This window comes from Nilaparvata lugens, chromosome 4, assembly GCF_014356525.2.
Source record: "Nilaparvata lugens isolate BPH chromosome 4, ASM1435652v1, whole genome shotgun sequence".
Lineage (NCBI taxonomy): Eukaryota > Metazoa > Arthropoda > Insecta > Hemiptera > Delphacidae > Nilaparvata > Nilaparvata lugens.
The window spans coordinates 22012150-22027066 of NC_052507.1; the positions used below are offsets into that span (position 1 = coordinate 22012150).

Consider the following 14917-nt stretch of genomic DNA (forward strand, 5'->3'; position numbering starts at 1 on the left):
ACCATATTGGTATTATAGTTTGTAGCCATGAAATGTTTGGTGAAAGGAATATAAAATATTCGCCATATCTATTTACTCCTTCAATAAATTTTATAAATACGTTTGAAAAGTCCAATCAAATATTGACTTGAGTTTGTTTTAGAAACAACTATTTCCAACTCCTTTTCAATGAAGCTATCAACATGATAAATCTATCATCCATTAATAGGACATGAGAGTGTATACTAGTAATTGAACATCAAACTTGCAGTACATTACGTTTTGTTGCTAGAATAAAATTAATAGGTGAAGGTAAATAACGGAAAGCCGTATCTGCAGTTGTGCGCTAAACAAATCTAACTTCGTTAATATCTCTTGATATATAAAGTTTGGCAAAAGTATTAATCGAAAGTAGAATGCTTCCCTCAATGTAACAAGTTTATTGTCATTTATCTTTCAAGGGCTAGTTTGAAAGCCTGTTGGTGAAAAAGCTCATGAGGGTAGGCTTCGAAGCTTGATTATTATAGCATATAGTGGCGAACCTCGCCTCAATCAACATTTTTATTTGAGTCTTTTTACGAAATCGGTATTGTACTTCAGTATTAACTATATTGTACTTCAGTAATTATTTTAACTGTAGTTATTCTAAATATAATAAAGTTAAAAAATCATCATGTAACAAACAGACCTGTCTCTGGATAAAAAGTATGTTTACAAGCAGTGCCTATAAGGTTTGTAGGTGTTGCCAGATTTTCAATTATTACCTCATACTTTTTTATGCATTACTCATCTGACAACTAAACACTCTTGCTCTTATATCAAACGAATACTTCTAAATTTTCAATATTACAGTGTAGACATGGACTATTTCAAGAATATCCATCACTCACCTAACACTTATCGCTAGTTTACTAAACTAATGAAGCACACTATCCATCCAGTTTTTAAGGTCATTTGAATTGCCTCTAATAATGGGTTATATCGGGTGAGAAATGATTGTAGACTGTACAGTATTTGTTGCCATTTATTGCACCACATTTCAGCAAGAACACCATTGAAGTACATAAGTTACAGTGAAGCTTAGACAGATATTCCATGTATTGGTACCACATAAACACTGAGAGGATATTATTTTCGTATATTATAATCAGTTAGTGTCAGCATATTGATAATTTTCACTTTTATAATGAAGATAAGAAATTGATTACGATTAGAAATAGTATGTATTTATTAATACAATAAGTACAGACGAACCTCCCAGTTACCACCAATCAGTGATTGAACGGTTGGTGATCGCCTGCTTTTTATATCGGACCCAAACCAGCTTATGTCTAACTCTTATAATACAAATTGAAATAATCAATTGTCAACGATTTTGCGTTTTCTTGAAACAACAGCAAAGCCAATACGTTTATTGTCAGTTCACGGTCTAGTCTCGGTCAAAGCAATCAAGCATATTGTAACAACAGCCTGGCTTCGACGTCAAGTGTGCAACTAAGACAAAACAAATAGATTTTTATTAACAAAATAATCTCCAATAATACTGATAGATAATATATTATTGTATATGAATACGAACACAATTTTTACAATATGAACACTAAGTGACTAGTTCTTTTTACAATTTTTACAAACTTGAACAACTTTTGATGTGATAGTTTGAAAACATGCTTCCTTACAGTGGTGAGTAATGATGTAGGCTACTCTTATTTCGATTATGTGATTTTATTTTCCTGTAACATTTTTGGCAAGTTGAGTAATGTTGTAAACTACTCTCTTCTCGATTTGTATGTTTGTATTTTCCTGTAAAACAGCTTCAAAGAACTTCTTATCTATAAACCAAATTCGGGAAATATCAATACTACTTTACTATAGTTGTGTTATTCAAATCTGTGTCTAAAGGATTTGAGAGATATGGGATAGTAAAATGAATAACGTAATGACCTGTTTTGCTCGATCAGTGTTTCACAATCCACTCAATTCCAATATTCTTTCTGAGAAAACCACATACGCCTGAGAGGCTTCGTCCTCAAAAATTACTACCATCGCTTTTTGGTTCTTGTTTTCGCTGTCTTGAATATTTTGTCATTCAAAAACTTGTTACATTATACTAGGCTCATGAGTATATCAATTTTCATTATAATGGTAGCTTTAATGAATATCATAGTCTAATTTTATTTGATAAATTATATGTTAGACGTCAATCGGATAGTTGCCTTAATAAGTTTAATACTATTAGTAGAATGTTCATTACTCTTAAATCTAATTTTCTGCAGCAGTTGCGCAAGAGTATTTTTTTCAAAGTCATAGCCGGTCAGTGATAGGCTGTGCTTCGTTAATCATCACATTTTTGAAAGCTAAATAAAAATGATTTTAGACAAATTTTGGACGTCTTTTGTGAATACCCCGTTGGACTCTGTCCATTCAGACGGTGTGCAGCCATTCACAGCCATCTTTTTGCGAGGGCGTCCGAAAATAATCGAATTTTACATTTACTATAAACAATTTTTGCACGCCCATCTTTTCAAGTCTGAATATTTTAATAAATACAGTATTGTCTCACGTTATTGTACTGAGATTCTTGAGTTTGTTATGGCTACACGCCAACCTACAGCTAAGCCATCCATTTCAAGGCCTAACTCAAATAAGACACCTATATTATCAAAATTCTGTTGAAAAATATCTTGTTTGGTTCAAGCTTTCCTCTTATAATTCATCAAAAAAACATTTTGTTCACGGGGTGTACTATATAGAGTTTATATCAATTTAATGCAATATCGGAAGATGAACATTTGAAGGTGCAGAGGAGTTATGTTTTACATGTTGATTTCAAACTTTATAATGATTCAGTTTTTTGTTATAAATCATTGAAACATTTATTTGCAACTCTCAATTCCATTGTGATATTTTTTGTTTTAAATTTAATGATATTGTCAATACGGTTCCATAAAATTGTATAATATTGTTTCTACATCATTCATAATATTGTCTATAAAAATTGACCAAATAACTGATTTCCTTCGCCCCAAGGTAAATAGCAGGACTTCCTTATAAAATGTTTTTGTTCGGAGCAAGTGCAGCTTTTGAAAGCTCTTGTAAATATCGTACTGTACTTGATAAGTTTCATATTCAGAATTGTTGGAATAAGATAAAAGTAGATGGTTTTATCTGTTTTATCACGAAGAAGAGTGCATTGAAAGTGGGTAGTTAAAATGAGTAGTAGACGAAGTAATGCTTATAGAAGAAAGTGGAAACTACTATATCACTACAGATCATTCAACTGCAATACGAGTGCGATAGATTGAGTGGAAGTGCGTATGGAATAGTGCTTGTGAATGCAAGTGCAAAGTGGATGTTATAGGCCAGTGCAAAGGGAATAATTCGAGGAAAGTGCTGGATAGTTTTTGTCATGAAATAGTGCTTTATTTTGGCAAGTGCAAAGGGAATAATTTGAGGAAAGTGCTGATAGTTTTTGTCATGAAATAGTGCTTTATTTAGGCAAGTGCAAAGGGAATAATTTGAGGAAAGTGCTTGATAGTTTTTGTCATGAAATAGTGCTTTATTTAGGCAAGTGCAAAGGGAATAATTTGAGGAAAGTGCTTGATAGTTTTTGTCATGAAAACAGAGGTTTATTAAGAAGAAAGTTGCAGATGTTTAAGGAGGTGCAGGGTATCGAGTTGATGGGAATAATGGAAAATAATGTCGTTGAGAATCAGAAGGCAATATAAATATGGAGAATAGAGGAGAACTGCTCTATGGAGAGGGTGAAAGGTGAAATGCTCTTCAAGATCAAGGATTATTTATGATAGGAAAAAGTGATCATGCTCATCAAGTTTTGATCTCTTTATCTTTCATTAATATTCATCTACTTTCCACTATTAATCCCATTGTTTTATTCAACTTTCTAAAATCATAATATTGAAATGATGGTACGGTACTCATTATTCGAGAGCACCTTGATTTTATATCTATAAAATTCATTTTTACCATTAACTCACCAGTTGAACGTTGCTGGTTCTCTGTTCAATTAATTATTTGTTTCCAAAAATGATATTACAACATAGTCATTGCAAATAATGAATGATTTCATCAATCAGGAAATCTTGATTGATAATTGCAAGAGTGCTTTTAGATTAATTTGAATGAAATATGTTGTAGTTCTCTATGAAAATCACCAGACGTTATTCTTTTTAAAATGATTGCTTATGAATTATTATTTCTCATACACAGGATAAGAAAACGTTTATGGAATTCCTGTTAATCCTGTTCAAGTATTAAACATAGGTTTTCACAGATAAGATCTCTAGTTGATGTAAAATTGGTACCTCCTTCAATGAGAAGGTAACTATTATCAAAGTTCACATGTTGGTGGACTTTTATGAACAATAGAGAGAACAATTCTAATGGTAAGAGCATCTTGTCGATTGATTGATTTTAAAAATTCGCTAAACTGAGAAATTAAAGTTAGTTTACGAGTACAATATGAGGCATTGAATGTAAGTGCGTTATACAGAATAGAGGTGCGTATTTCAGTGACTGTGTATTAGTGTATAGTTTTAGATGATAATACTATATAGATGAGATCTAAGATGATTTCGATAATTCTCAATACCGTAATCATTCTTATCCAGTACAACAAGACAGTAATTAGCCGTCTCAATACATTTGGGATAATTTAGCCGAGTCTCAATAGAAGATTCGTTGAAACCTGAAGGAAGAATTATTTAAAAATATTTTGTTAATTTTTGGGTTATTATCTCTCCTTTACTTCGGTTCACAGTAGAAGAGTTAATGATAGGATGATATTAGAATAATTTTCAAACGAGATTAGTGCATGATACACTTTTGGATATTTTCCAATTATATTTATATCTTCAGCTAAATTTGTAAGTCTTGAGTTTTAAAAATAATTTTATGAGAGAGTTCTAGAAACTTTAGAACTTGTTTCTGGAGCTCACATACAGTATACTGCAACACAAATAGTATGTGATGGCTTGTTTGTTACATAACAAAAATCTGCACCTTCATTTTATCACAGATACCTTCATATCAGTATAAATTGATTAAATCTTTGGATCAGATGAAAATCTGTCGTCTATTGTGAATAAAATTAATTTCGTCGAGAGTTTAGTCTCGTTACAATTTTTAATGCTACTGATTTTCTTCTACATACATGTCTTTGTTTTATATTTGATCAATAATTTTCAAAATATGCTCTTGGTATGAAATTTTGAAATTCATTCCAACCTGAATATATCAAGGCAAAGATGTATATAAAAATAAATCAACATCAATAACTTTATTGTCGATTCAATGTGGTCGTTTTCTTGCTCATTCAAAAAATAATTATCCAATTTTCTCTTGTAATAAATAATTTCTATAAGTAATTTAGTGATTGTATTTTATTTTCTATCAATAGTTGGTCTCTCAGTTGTTGTAAGCTTCTTAGTTCTCTTATTTGTTGACATGAAGTGAACCATTCAATTGGAAGGATGCTCACTCTTCTCCCTCTTCTTCTTCATTTTGGTATGTGACGTAACGCACTGATGATTTCTCACCCAGGATCAGTGACTGAAATTAGAAAACAACCAATTATCCAGTTCATAAGGTGAAAAAAACCGATCAACACAATATTTTAAATACCTATTAAAGTAATATCGTAGTGTAGTGGCCTATCCTTAAGATTCAGTTTGAGTTGTCGTATATTTTGGTCAAATTATTCAAAATTAAAGTAACAGGAGAAAATATTTTGAGTGGCCACTTTCTTCTAAAAAATAGATTTCTTTTTAACCCTTCAACCCTGAAACTTTTCTAACACTACTCAAATATCGGGGATGATATTTCACATACAATTCTGTGGTTAAATTTTATTATTGGGAATTTTAGAATGTCCCAATTTTACAGAATTTAGCATCGTTGTTATTTCTCCGGATGGAAGGCCAAGTCTCAACTCATTTTATACAAACTATATAGTTCAATCACGTGATGAAATGCGTTTGAGCAAAATAATGATTCATAAATGTTCTCCCCTACTTAATGACAATGATTAAGCAACATTGCATGTCAATGCAATACCTTTCAGACATTTCTCCTTAGGCAATAATAATGATTACTATGCTTGTAACTTGAATTAATAAAACTTGTACGAGGCGCGTTCGTAAAGTAAGGGCCGTTTGGTCACAGAAAAAATGTACTCAAATGAAAAAAAAAATTATTGTCATATTTAGTTAGGTACAATCTTTCTTTACTCCTCTACATGATCGCTGTTCACTTTTAAGCATTTTTCGTACCGCTGCACCAGCTTCTTTAACCCCTGTGCATTGACAACGGCGGTTTTGAGTCCCTCTTCGGTTTCAAAGCGTTGTCCACCGAGCCACTGTTTAAAATGCAAGAAGAGGAAGTAGTCGCTAGGTGCAAGGTCGGGATGTACGGTGGATGGTCAAAAAGTTCCCAATGAAAATCTTGAATTTTTTCCATGGTTTTGGATTTTTTTCTGTCACCAAACGGCCCTTACTTTATGAACGCGCCTCGTATATTGAAACAGCATAATAATATATCTTCAGTTGGTCTAATGCACAAGTTCGAAAACGAGTATGGTATAGATTTAAACAAATTGGGAATTTAAAATAATAACAAAATTGTTGCACACTATATTATTTGTGAAAAACATCAAGGCTGTTGAATAATGTTAAGGTATTTAAACAGCTTACTTACACGCAATCCAATGTAGACACGTTTGTGTTATCAGAATCAACAATTAAAGACTGAAATTAACAAAAAACTATTTACTACGTTTCAAAAATCAAACAAGAAAATAAATCATAACAAAAAATGAAAAAAAATCATACAAACAAAACAAAAACAAAGTGGGATTATCAAATATAAATTTTAGTTTTTAAAATAATATTTAGATGATTAAAAATAAAGCCTTTCAATATTGAAGAGACGAATTTCCTAATATTTTTTGGGAAACTCAAAATTGACTTATATTGCAGTTCTGTCCGAAAGACAATGGAAATCAAGTTATATCTAGACTATATCATTTTCTCGTCCTATAATACCCACCCCTTCTTACATCATGATAGCTTCTTTTGTATGAGATGCAGGTTGCTCTGAATCAGTTATATCTTTAAAATAATAATTATAGTTATATCATTAAATAGGACGATGCCATAATTTTTACATCTTATTCATCTATTCTATTAAAATAGCACTGTATTGACAATTAATAACAATCTCATTTGAATATTCTGAAACAAACTTAATTTTTTTCAGTCTAGAAACAATTCTGACGTCTGTTAAATTACTGTCGGCTTACCTTTTTTTCCTCTTTGGTTGGTGGATTTCTCAGTAGACAGAGGAATGGTGCATACATGAAATCTAGTATAGCAATACTAAACAACATCCATTCGAATCCAATTGTATTAACCAATGTACCACTCATTGCTGGGCCTGCAAAAGAAAATTATTTTTTCAACAATCTACGTGATTGCATCGATTTTACATATTTCGAGTTGAAAATGCTTTGATTTTGAATGTTTAGTTGAAATTTTGATCATTCAATCCAACTTAATTATACTGATACCGTTGCTGTCTGCTGTGCACTTTGCTTAGTGGAAAATTTTATCTCTGTTTATTATTATTTCAACTGTTTCATTTTTCAAAATTCTTATCATTTCTCAAATATAACTCACCAATGGGAATTTTAATCCACCCTTAAATTATGGTACTCACCCTAACATTTTTTAAGCTTAGAATTACAAACAAGAATGAGTTTACAAACTAAACTTTACAAACAAACGTCATTTCACGAAGGAATATTTTTATCCGTTTAAATTGATATTGAAAGGATGATATGGACTAATCACAACATTTCAAAATGAGTGATATTTTTGAAAAATGAACATTTAACATACCAATTGCAAAACCAAGACAAAACGCGACGTCCCCTATGGCATACACGCTTCCATACACCGCTGAATGACGAATGTCAACCAAATATCCCAGCTCTGGCATCATTGAACTGTCCACCATCCCAATTGCAAATCCCAAACCTGCATTTGGCACTATCAAGTGATTCAAGCTTTTTGCCAACGGAATCTGAAACAAGTTGAAAATTATCAATGATTTATATAAACATTTTTTTTCGAAACCGTCATAGAAAATATGTGGTATAGGTACAGTAGGTACGCCTGCCTAGCTATGACATTTATAATTTAAATTTAAATAACATTTTTCATGTCAGGAGCTTTCATAAGTTTCAGAATACTGATGCTACTCCTAATATTTATTCATCTAAATGTTCGATGCATATGAAAGTCAGTCAATTTATTGTCAATCGCACTTCAAAAAACTAAACTTGGTAATGTTTTGTAGATCTACCATTACATTTTTAAAAGTTACATAAAAAATGACAAGTTCCAGAGGATAGGATAAGAAGATTTTACAGAAGAAACAATTGTTAATCAAATAGACTGAGAATGAATTATTTCTCATGTGACGACGGAGAATGAATTTCATATTATTTCAGTACCTAGAGTTAATAGTTTAACTTAAAACTAAAGGGAATAGTTTCAAAATTAGGGTCAGATGAAAATATGTATTCATCGATTCATGGTGTTACACACATGTACTGAATTTTATCCTATAATACGGTAGTTGATCAGAATGAGCTTTTAAATTTTATTTGCTTCAACTCTACTTACACACATTAGACACACTCCAATGATGATAAGACCCAATAAGGATGCCAACCATCTGCAACAAAGAGCGATATTGATAATATTGAGAGAAGTAGGCTACTTCTATCCATGAAAACAGAATGAATCATTTGCAACTTCATTTTTGAATTGTTATTCAAAACGCATTGTTCCCAAGATATAAACGTGGAAGCAAAAAGCTAAAGAATGCACCATTTAAACCACCCTCATCCATTTAGCACATGGAGTAGGGATGGGGACTTTTAGTATGTTCTCCTCCCAACAAAGTTGCAGAGTCAAAAATTGTGTTCAAAACACTCCCTTTAAATTCCTTTGTCAATTGGTTTATTGTTGCATAACTGGAGATTCCACACTCAAAACAAAAGCTGCTGCAACAGTCGTAGGAAAATGCATAAAAGTGTAAAATTAAACATCAAATTGTAGATAATTTGATGGTCTATGAGCTCATAATCAGTATGGATTTTTTCCATCGATTTTAAGAAGTTATAAGAGAAAAAATTGGAAGCCAAAGTGTATTTTTTTCAAAAATATGATACTTTCAAGAACGGGTATCTCGAAAACTTTGGAAGATATAGGAAAACTTGTGTGATGAATATTGTTGGAAATTATGTATAGAAACAGTCATGTCCGTAAGATGAATAGTTTTCGAGTTACATGCGAGAAACCAAAAAATGGTACTTTTGAACCACCCCCACCCCTCTAGCACAGTGGGTAGGGGTGGGGACTTTTGATATGTTCACCTCCTTACTACTTCAAACAGAACTGTGGGGTTAAAAATTGTCTTCCAAACTTTTCCCTCTATAACCCTTCCTTGACTGGACTAATAGTGATTTGGTATGACAATATGAAACATAGAAATTGTAAATTATTATTTACGAAGATCGATTTCATTGTTATTGGTACCTGCCCATGCGATGTCCAAGAGGTCCAAACAGATTGGTGCCGATGAGGTATGATATGCTGGCCGGCAGAAAGGTGACTCCCTGCTTCCACCTCCCCGCCCCCATCGTGTCCATCATCCAGATGGGCAGCGACGGCTCCAACATGGCTATGCCTGTATTCGCGAATGTTATTGCTCCTGAAAACAAACCCAGTCGTCATTTTTTTAAAGTCGTCAAAACAGCTGTTCTACAGATGAAATATCTCGACTATGTGTTCTTTTTATGAACTGCTCTACCTACCTACCTCATGCACGAGAAGGAGGTTACAAAGTCCATTTCTCAAGGATGGGGTGGACCCCCCATTAGTTTCCCAGAAAGGAGACTCATGCCAGTTAATAGAGCTGATAAGTAACTATACAGAGTATGAATTTGAAAAAAATCGGTCAGTTATTTTGAAAAAATCGTGAAAAAAATGGTTTTTTAGTAATTATCCGCCATTTTTCTCAAGAATATTACGGAGCTCCTGCAATTTTCCAAGGAAAAAACTCATGTCATTTGATAGGACTTATGAATAGCTACCCATGGCTTGAATTTGAAGAAAATCGTTAGAGCCGTTTTCGAGAAAACCGTGAAAAACCTGGTTTTTGGTCATTATCCGCCATTTTTCTCAAGAATATTACGGAGCTCATGGAATTTTCCCAGAAATGAGACTCATGCCAGTTGATAGTGCTCATGAATATCTATCCATGGTATGAATTTGAAGTAAATCGTTAGAGCAGTTTTCGAGAAAACGGTGAAAAACATGGATTTTTAGTCATTATCCGCCATTTTTCTCAAGAATATTACGGAGCTCCTGAAATTTTCCCAGAAATGGAACTTATGCCAGTTGATAGGGCTTAAAAATAGCTATCCATGGTATAAATTTGAAGAAAATCGTTGGAGCCGTTTTCGAGAAAACCGTGAAAAACATGGTTTTTTAGTCATTTTCCGCCATTTTTCTCAAGAATATTACGGAGCTCCTGAAATTTTCCCAGAAATGAGACTTATGCTAGTTGATAGGGCTTATAAATAGCTATCCATGATATAAATTTGAAGAAAATCGTTAGAGCCATTTTCGAGAAAAACGTGAAAAACATGGTTTTTTAGTAATTATCCGCCATTTTTTCCACCATCTTGAATTGAATTTTATTGAATTTCTTATTGTCGGGTCCTCATGGTATAGGGACCTTAAGTTTAAAATTTCAAGTCGATCGGTTAATTAGGAATGGAGTTATCGTGTTCACAGACATACACACACACACATACACACATACACACATACACACACACAGACCAATACCCAAAATCATGTTTTGGACTCAGGGGACCTTGAAACGTATAGAAAACTTGAAATTGGGGTACCTTAATTTTTTTTGGAAAGCAATACTTTCCTTACCTATGGTAGTAGGGCAAGGAAAGTAATAAAAATGAGTAATTTTTCTTTTGAACTTCAACATTACTGCAATAACGATACACATGAACTAGGTGTATTCGAATGTTATTGTTAGTCAGAATATAAATTCATAGTGTATCATGCTAAATTCCAAGATCTGTCTATAATCAAATTACTTATTTTTTATATCCAATATAATTTAAAAAAATCTTGTTGAAGTCTTGTATAGGTTACACCACTGCAATTCACATGACGGCGAAGGGAGCGACAGAATTTTTAAACTGCTGTTAAATGGTTGAACACTTCTCCGTCACTGTTGTCGACATGCGATTCGTAGTGTTTTACACGAGGCTTAGCATAATAATATTACAAGATATTTATTAAATGAGAACAGTCACCGTTTGCATTCAAAGTGGTAGATGACTTTATAAAGATACTGATCGAGCTAGAAGTTTCGCATTCATTTTATTATAGCTGTAATTGCATTGCATTTATAAAATTTACCAGCAGCAATAAGGATGTAGGGATCAGTGACGAGAGATTTCAGAGATGGCGGGTCAGCTTCTTGTTTCACCACACCAGGTTGGAGCAGCATCAACTGTAACACTGCAAACAAATACGAATTTGATAAAACTCAGGTTTTTCAGTACAAACTTCTCAATGGATTGGATCACTGCAATGTTTCTTCTCTGATTATTATCCATAAATTGACCTAAAAATAGAAATCTGAGTACCCCTTTTTAATATATATAAAAATAGAAATCTGGAGTACTCTTTTCTATTTTTAGATGTTTATTTTTATTTCTATTTAAGAGTAGCCCTAACGAAAAAAGACTATCCATAAATAATATTTTAAATATATGTATGATTTATTCTATTTCCAATTGAAATATTCTAGTATTAACTCGAAAAAATACTTATAGAATTAAATACCTACCTATTAGAATTTTATTTAGGCTAATACGGCAAATGAATTAAAATTCTTTAGTCTTTTTGAATATTCAAACAAATTACAGAATCTGAACACAGGAAGGCTCTTGAAGAGGTAATTCTTATGAGTAATTACTGTCTTTTGTAAAAAAAAAATTTGCCATTTTGGGGGAATCTAAATCAGTTACATCTCATTCAAAAATATATATTGACTTGTATTCATAGCCTATATATTTTGTTGAAATTGAAACTTTGATAAATTGAATAATAAAAAGCAATAAATAAAAATAAAATGAAATGGATATTCACTTTGAATATTAATAGAAAAATTACATTTTTGAGTGAATTGTTAGCAGTTGTGTGCCTGAGAAAGTTTGAAAGAGACTATTTTTAGTTAACTGAACGCTATTTTTCTTATTATCATAGATTAATTTTCACTGTACTACTCACATCCGTCTCCCAAAGCAAGTGCAGATAGAACCAAAAACGGAGCCGATTTGCCAACAAACTCGTACATAACTCCCCCAAATGGCGGACCTATCAAAACTCCCAGAGCCAATCCTCCAAGTGCGATTCCCATGGCATTTCCTCTCTCCTTGTCATCCGGGTATCTTTCAGCCAACATGCCCATACCTGAAACAATATTATTCACAAAAAATTATATGACCGATTCCAACGATAATTTAATAAAAATATATTAGTAACATATATGTTGATAATTTATTTCAATTATGGAAGTTTTGAAATTTTATTGATGTGTAAATTGGAAATCCTAATAAGTTTCCAATATCAGAATAATTTTTCATTGTAAAGCACATATTCATACTACATTCCATAATAACAATTTTTTTCATGTTTTTCAATGTAATAACATTTCATGAATTGACATTAAAAAAGGGTTTTGTTTCAATGATAATATATCACTATGCAAAGATTTTTTTCATTAGCAAATATGCATAAACATCCAATCATAGAGTTAAGATACCGTTGAATATTGATTATTTGACGGCAGTTAGTCTGCCATCATCCTTGATTATTTGTCTCGGGTTCAATCCAATACTAGGCCTACTGTTTTTCACCAGCGAGTCTGTAAATATGCCTCTTATATATTCTTTAGAATTAAGTAAGGATCAAAATACTGTACTTTACATTCTATTCATTGGTAGAATGAGTATTTCTTGAATTATCATGATTCTATTACTCCTTGAACTACATGATTTCATGTACATGAACCTCTGCAACGTTGAATTTTCCGATCCAATAAGAATAACAAATATTGAAGGACCCAAATAAAAAATCTTTTTACCTGACACACTAGAACATGAAGAACCTATTCCTTGTAGTGCTCGAGCTAGAAACAGAACACTATAGCTCCTGCCAAACGCGAAAACTGCAAAAAAATATTGATCATTGGTTTCATTATCATTGTAACAAATTTTCTATTCACAACTGGATCACAATTTGCATTCATCATTCACATTATATGCATCACAAACTTGTATTGTGTATTTAAAATACCATTAACACAACTACCAGGTCTAGTTAGTACGGTACAATTAAGTACAGTAATTAATCACAGATACAAGCTGTAACTTAATTTGATTACCATTCGTAATCTATTAACTCTACAGTATTGATAACACGCAACTTATGTAAGGAATTTAAAAAAATTAGGGTCTGAATGTCCCCATTCAATTTTCTTCTCAATCTATCAAGATTTATGTTACTTGAAAGAGAAGGTAACCAACCCATAATAACTCTGTTCATATTCTCCAACAATCATTACCAGTAGTCTTCAATATAATAGAATGACTTTTTCAACCTTGAAGCCTGGTAAGGATTACAAACTCATTGTTATAAATTAAGTAATCAACAATTAAATAGCAAAATTTACAATTTCTATTGAAATAACTTGTGGTTGAAAATTGACTGATAGCCTAATCAAAAATCTGTTGGATGTTTGAAGCTATCGTATGAACTATACAGTCCATTGAAATCATAATTCAAAACTGAGGAATTATTTAATGTTGTTTGTTCAAACTGCCAAAATGTATTTCAATTGAAAAAATATATGAATATAAAAAACAATGGAATGATACTTACTGATAGTTGAAAGGAACATTATGATGAATCCTGTGAACATTGGGATGCTGTAACCGATTCTGTGGGAGGATATTTGAAGTTAGTCGAGTTTAAAGATTCTCATTTGATTCAATGAAAAACACACAATTCAATAAAATTATCTCTAGCCCTTAAAATGGATATATAATATACTCTCTCCTCAAGCAACAATGTTGCTTCTAACGAAAGCTCACTAATAAAAAGTGAATCACTGTAACTGTTCACTACCACTACTTACCACTACTACTTACACTGTAACTTATATTTATTAAGTCATCAAAATAATATAATTTTGAAGAGCTAAACATGATACTATAACAAAAAATACATATTTTCTCTATAAATACATTTTTTAAATATATCTATTCGTGATACTATAACATTGACAAGTAAAGCAATATACCTCGATTTGAATTATGTTCAGTTTGGAGTACAATTCTATTTATTCATTAATTTTAATTGTACAATCACACTTCATAAGAAGCTCTACTATGATTTCACATGAATTTGTGAACTTTTTTCTCCATAATTATTTTATTTTAGGATCCACACCGATCCTTCCGAATCAATTCAATCTATTCAATAAACGATCTAAAGTATCAAAATATATGGTTTGTTAGTTGAATAATTATCTAGTCTACGGTAATTTATCAAGTGATTTTTCATTCAGCTTTATAATCATCAAAATTTTAGTTTTGACGATTCTGGAGTGGAAACATAACGCTATTTTTGTATTTTTTAAAAATAAATATCCAGGAGCTGTTCTCTCTCCTAATATATGATTGTGATACGATTGCGATATATCTATTTATCTATTAATTTATGGAGAGAACAGGTAGAACGCCATTATGCCT

General features: G+C 31.9%; 1 protein-coding gene across 6 annotated transcripts in view; it reads right to left on the minus strand.

Annotated features, from left to right (window-relative positions):
• Positions 1-987: 987 nt before the first annotated feature.
• The window catches only part of LOC111057994 (synaptic vesicular amine transporter), a 106522-nt gene continuing 92592 nt past the window's right edge, over positions 988-14917 (minus strand). For 5 of the 6 annotated variants that reach the window (XM_039426955.1, XM_039426953.1, XM_022345485.2 and 2 more), the window contains 9 exons: positions 14046-14104; positions 13249-13332; positions 12393-12575; positions 11517-11618; positions 9603-9777; positions 8685-8736; positions 7896-8079; positions 7298-7431; positions 2440-5550 (listed from right to left, as the gene is read on the minus strand). In XM_039426955.1, the coding sequence (XP_039282889.1) occupies positions 5476-5550; positions 7298-7431; positions 7896-8079; positions 8685-8736; positions 9603-9777; positions 11517-11618; positions 12393-12575; positions 13249-13332; positions 14046-14104 (1048 nt within the window). In that variant the 3' untranslated portion in view covers positions 2440-5475. Of the gene's footprint in view, positions 5551-6693; positions 6744-7297; positions 7432-7895; positions 8080-8684; positions 8737-9602; positions 9778-11516; positions 11619-12392; positions 12576-13248; positions 13333-14045; positions 14105-14917 lie in introns of all 6 variants that reach the window. The other variant, XM_039426957.1, reaches the window with a different exon arrangement.